We start from the raw sequence: 5574 nt of genomic DNA on the forward strand, positions 1-5574 counted from the left end.
TGATTAAATGTTTCTGAGAGATGTGTTTCGGTGTCAGTGTGTGTGCATAGGTTGGGATATGCATGGTCTGTTTATTTTCAGTGGGTATTTAGATGAGTTGTCCATTGCTAAAACTTATATAGGCTATTATGCTATGATTAATAGAGGATATTATAATTGCTATTGGTCCAGGAAATTTATCAAATTAGCTTTTATGGTGAGATTTCACCATCTTATTTGGCTAATTGTATAACTGGTACACCGTTTTGTTTTACCTTCCTTTGGATCATCCCAATTGCAATTTATAAAGAGCGTACATGATAGACTGTTATATTTTTCCATCCTTATCAACTATATACCAGTATACCAATGTAATAATGTTAATAGTAAACGTTGAAAAAACAGGCTTTTAGCAAAACTAATGTCATTATCTGGCACCTAAATGTTTATTCAATGTGGTCAACTTATACAACTTGCTATTTTTTTGAATGCAAGTCTGAATTGTAAATTCTTCACAAATTTCTTCATTGATTTCTTCATATCTTTGTTCCTCAGTGTATATATAATTGGGTTTAATGTTGGAGTTATGACAGTAAACAGAACGGCAGCAGCACGATCCTCATCTAAAGAATCTTGTGTGGATGGTCTCGAGTAGGTAAAAATAACTGTTCCAAATAGGAGAAAGACAACTGTAAGATGAGCACTACATGTGGAGAATGCACGTTTTCGGCCTTCCGCTGTCTTTATCTTTACGAGATATTTGCTGATTGATATGTAAGAAAGAAGAGTTAGTAATAAAGTTGTTGTGGCTATTGTTCCAGCGAATCTTGTAAGAAGTTTCAAATTTAGAGAAGTGTCAGTACAAGCCAACTGTAGCACTGGCTTAATATCACAGAAAAAATGCTTCACTAAGTTTGGCCCACAAAACGGAAGCTTTGCAGTCATCACTGTTTGTAACAGAGAGTGGAAAAAACCAGTCATCCATGAACTTAATGCCAAATATCGGCAAACTCTAGTATTCATAATGTTGGAATAACGCAATGGATTGCCTATAGCCACATATCTGTCATATGACATTGCTGTAAGGAGCATAACTTCTGTGCTACCCAGGAAATGGAGGAAATGGATTTGTGAGATACAGCCAGTGAAAGAAATGGTCTTTTCTGGGGTCATGAGATCAATGAGCATCTTTGGAACAGTTACAGAAGAAAAGCAGATGTCAAGAAATGACAAATTCCACAAAAAGAAATACATGGGAGTGTGTAGGTTGGGATCCATAATGGTTATGACCATGATAGAGAAATTACCTAACAAGTTGATTATATAAAGCATCAAGAAAAACACAAACAAGGTCACTTGGAGCTTTGTGAGGTCTGTCAAGCCCAGCAAGAAAAACTCAGTGACACATGTGTAATTTGCCAAGCCCATTACTTTCCAGGGATGCAGTGAAATAACAATGAAACGAAAAAACATTATTTTCTCTCAAATTATTTTTTGACAAAAGTTAATGTTACGTTGCTAAAGACAGGGTAACGCCAAATCTAGCAAATTAATGGGGAAAGAAAACGTTTTAATATTTAAATTCTCCCAAGCTTTGTGGTGGTGACGTGCTGAGGACCGTAGTTACCCAGGATGGTGTCACTTCTTAACAGCTTTTCTTTATGTCCTAGAACTATAATGTAGTTGAATCTAATGGAATTCACGTTTTCAATTGCTTCTAGAGAGATATGAATATAATCTGGTGAAATGAGAAAATGAGGCAGATGTCTCTGGCAGCATATTTTGCAGTCAACAATCTATCTACAATTCATTTAAAATAAATGAATGGATTTCATATATATAGAATGCATTAATGCTGACTTCTCACTTGCAGACAGTTATGGTAAATGGGGTAAGCAATAACAAATAAAACAATGGCCATTAGGTAGTTCGGTGGCTACAAGTTGACAGGTACAATATAATTAAATTTTAGTTTCAGTGACACATCGTCAATGTTACATTTTTTGCATATTGGAGTAGTTTTAGCTAATTTTCTACAACATTATCTATTTCACTCACACAGTCTTCATAGCTGCCTGCAAGTGCCATTTAATTTTAACAGAGAGAACTCTTATTGTCTAGTACACAATTTACATATTATCTGTAACTCACATAAGAGCTTGGATTTTCTTTATGAATGAAAGCAAAGACTCAATCCCATCTTTTTATTACAATATTTTTATTAGAAGCATTTTGTACATACGAAAATTATGGCATCAATCTCACGGTTAACAGTGGTGCAAAAGAACTAAAAATATCAATTTAAACACCGGAAGTTATTAATATAGTTAAGTCAAACAATCATGGAAGACTGAAAATTGATGATACAGTTGATTCAGTATTCATTGAAAAGTAAGACCAATAAACAACTTATCATTAATATTAATGTGCTCATAAAAATAATCCAATAAATGGCACTCTTCAACTTACTCATTAGCATTCCTACATCTCCCGCAGCTGGAGGCAAATGGCAGACTTCTACACATGTTCATGATCCCCTGAATAAAATAACTATTATAAGATAATAGGTTGATCCACTCAATCCCATCTTAAAGTTATTTTGTAATATTCTTTTAATGTACCTAAGCTGAATAAAATAAATATTATTTAGTCTACTGCTGTGCTCAAAAATATTCCTTCACTATGCTTTTTTATACCCTGTCTGATGGCGGTGGTTAGCACTGAAGAAGACATTCATTGAAATTGTAAATATACATTTCAAACAAAATGAGCATACTGAGCTTAAGCTTAAGTGAATATAAAATAAAGTACAATAAGTGTAATTTAGCATATATATGTTTATGCACAGTGCCTGATAAAAAATTCTCAGTAAAGTATTTCTATATTGAAACTTTCTTTTAGTAATAAGAATCTTTAACTTATTTTTTTCCTACTATTATAAAAGTGCCAATACATGATTTTCACAGCTGACTAGACCATTTTAGACCTAATTGGCTTCAAATAAAAGTGTGTATGGTTCTGAAAGGGCTGTCACTCCTGATCAACATGTGATTGGGCACTGTTTGATATCAGCCTGGATGGATGGTGAATGCAGTAGGACAATGCCCATACCTGTCACTGTATGCAGTCATCATCTCAACACTCCAACGGTGCCCTGTCACATCCTGTCATTCAGTCACAGCATCCAACAGCTCATTGGGAAGTGTGTTTGGACCTTACATTGCATTCTAATTAAATTAAGCATTGTAATTTTCATTGAAACAATGAGGCTTGGAACTCCTTATGCTTAATTATATATATTTACTTTTCTGAACCAAAGGTTAAATCTTTAGAAATTAATTTTTGGGAAACAGAATAGTTTAATGTGTTCTACATATTTTTACAGAAGCCATGTCATTGTTTCTATCTTAATACATGGTGATTGCATACAGCAAATTACAATCACATAGAAGAGAACTGTCAATATTATTTAATAATATATCTGGTATGCTTTGAAACTACATTATCTCTGAAAATATGTTACAAAATAACAATGTAATGAGCTGACATCCAATATGCATCTATGTATGTGACATACAATTCAACTGCAAGCTGAATGTGTTTAGTATTGTGTTTGCTGCTTAGCATTAAACTAGACTTTTATCCTTCTAGTGTGGTGACATTGGTAATGTATTGGGTTACCATTTAAATAAATGTATATCATACATATACATAACAAAATATAAGATTCCAATAGGTTACATTTGTTAGTAAATGAGCAGACCTTAGTATCAAAACCCCTAGGAGGGGTCTTTTGTAAGTTCCACTAGAAGTAGGGACATTCTAAATTCCTTGCAAGGAGCATCCCTCAAGCAAATGGTGAGGGAGCCCACTCGCAAAGGCACAATATTAGACTTAATTCTTACAAACGGTGACACAATGTCTGATGTAAATGTGGGTGAGAACCTAGGATCCAGTGATCATCAAGCAGTATGGTTCAGTATAAAGACATAGACAGACTCATACCACAAAAAAACAAAATTGTTAGATTTTAGGACGGCTGACTTTGTAGAGATGGGAAAATGTGTAAGTGACTCTTTGGAAAGGTAGAACTTGAAAAGAGTGCAGGAGAGGTGGGAAAAATTAAAAGGTGCAATACTTAAAGCAACAAACCTTTGTATCAAAAGGGTTAAGAAAAGCTCAAGGAAAAGGAAGCCAATGTGGCTTGCAAAAGAAGTAGTAAGTATAGTGAAAGCAAAAAAAAATGGCTTTATGAACTATAAGCAGCCTCAGCAAAATGAAGATAAAGTAGTGTGTCTTGTTAGACAGAAGGAGGTAATCAGATGTGCAACGGCACAAGCTGAAGAAAAAATGGCACTCGGTAGGCAAAGGGGGCAAAACATTTTTAGGTATAAGTGAAAAGAGAAAAAGAAAAGGAGGAATAATAATACCAAAGGCAGAAAGTCAGAGTCTTGATAAGGGAGACGAGGAAATAGAAGACCAATTCAATAATTATTTCTGCTAAGTGTTCACTACAGAAAGAGCGGGGAAGGGGCCACAGTTATGTTGCAGGTATACTCATAAAAATGAGGTATATACAGGTTCATTTACAGAGGAGAGAGTCCTAAGAGAACTCTCAAAACTGAAGGTGGATAAATTAATGCTGTCAGATGGGATACATTCAAGAATAGATCTTAAAGGGGTGCTGGTAAGACCATTAACAGGATAATTCAATCAGTCACTAGCTATAGGAGTAAGTACAGAGGACAGGAGAAGAGCAAATGTAGTCCCACTGCACAAATGTGGAAGCAAGGAACAGGCAAGTAACTGCAGACCAGTGAGCCTTACATCAGTAGTAGGGAAATGGATGGAAAGACTCTTAAAATAAAGAGTTATAGAATATCTGAAAATCATGCAACTTACAGGATCCCAAACAGCATGGATTTTCTAGGGAAGATTATGTCAAACAAATCTTCTTGACATTTTTGACTGGGTGACTAATGTAATATATCAAGGGTGGGCCGTAGATGTAGCCTATCTGGATTTCAGTAAGGCTTTTGACATTGTCCTACATCGCAGACTGTCAAATAAACTTGAAAGATTGGGATTGGATTATAAAATTGTTGAATGAATAAGATTTTGGTTGCAGGATAGAAAACAGAGCGTTATAGTAAATGTAGTGCATTCACAGGAGGAAAAGGTTGCCCATGGAGCAACCCAAGGATTTTTTCCTGGACCATCCTTTTCAATATCTTAATAGGTGACATTGCAAATGGTATTAAATGGAAAGTATGCCTTTCTGCAGATTACACAAAAATATGCAACAGGTTAGACACAAGAAGAGGGGTTAACAAATTATTGAAAATCTAGGTAGACCACAGGAATGGTCAAGAGATTGGGGACTACAGCTTAATGCCAAAAAAAACAAATTTATACACTTGGATCTCAAAACCGAAGGGATAAATATAGTATAATGGAAACTACTGAGGAGGAAAGTGATCTAGGAGTCACAATTTCAGGTGACTTAAAGACAGGAAAACAATGTAACAAAGCAACGAGTAGGGCAGTCAGATTCTTAGTTGTATAGTGAGAGGGATCAGTAGCAGAAAGAATAAA

At 35.1% G+C, this 5574-nt stretch overlaps 1 protein-coding gene across 1 annotated transcript; it reads right to left on the reverse strand.

The window, feature by feature from the left end:
- Positions 1–438: 438 nt before the first annotated feature.
- Positions 439–1407, reverse strand: LOC142108284 (olfactory receptor 12D2-like). The gene has a single exon (XM_075191924.1). It carries the CDS (start codon positions 1405–1407, stop codon positions 439–441), a length of 969 nt encoding a protein of 322 aa, XP_075048025.1.
- Between the last annotated feature and the right edge of the window lie 4167 nt (positions 1408–5574).

The sequence above is a fragment of the Mixophyes fleayi genome, chromosome 12, assembly GCF_038048845.1.
Source record: "Mixophyes fleayi isolate aMixFle1 chromosome 12, aMixFle1.hap1, whole genome shotgun sequence".
In the NCBI taxonomy this organism is placed as follows: Eukaryota; Metazoa; Chordata; class Amphibia; order Anura; family Limnodynastidae; genus Mixophyes; species Mixophyes fleayi.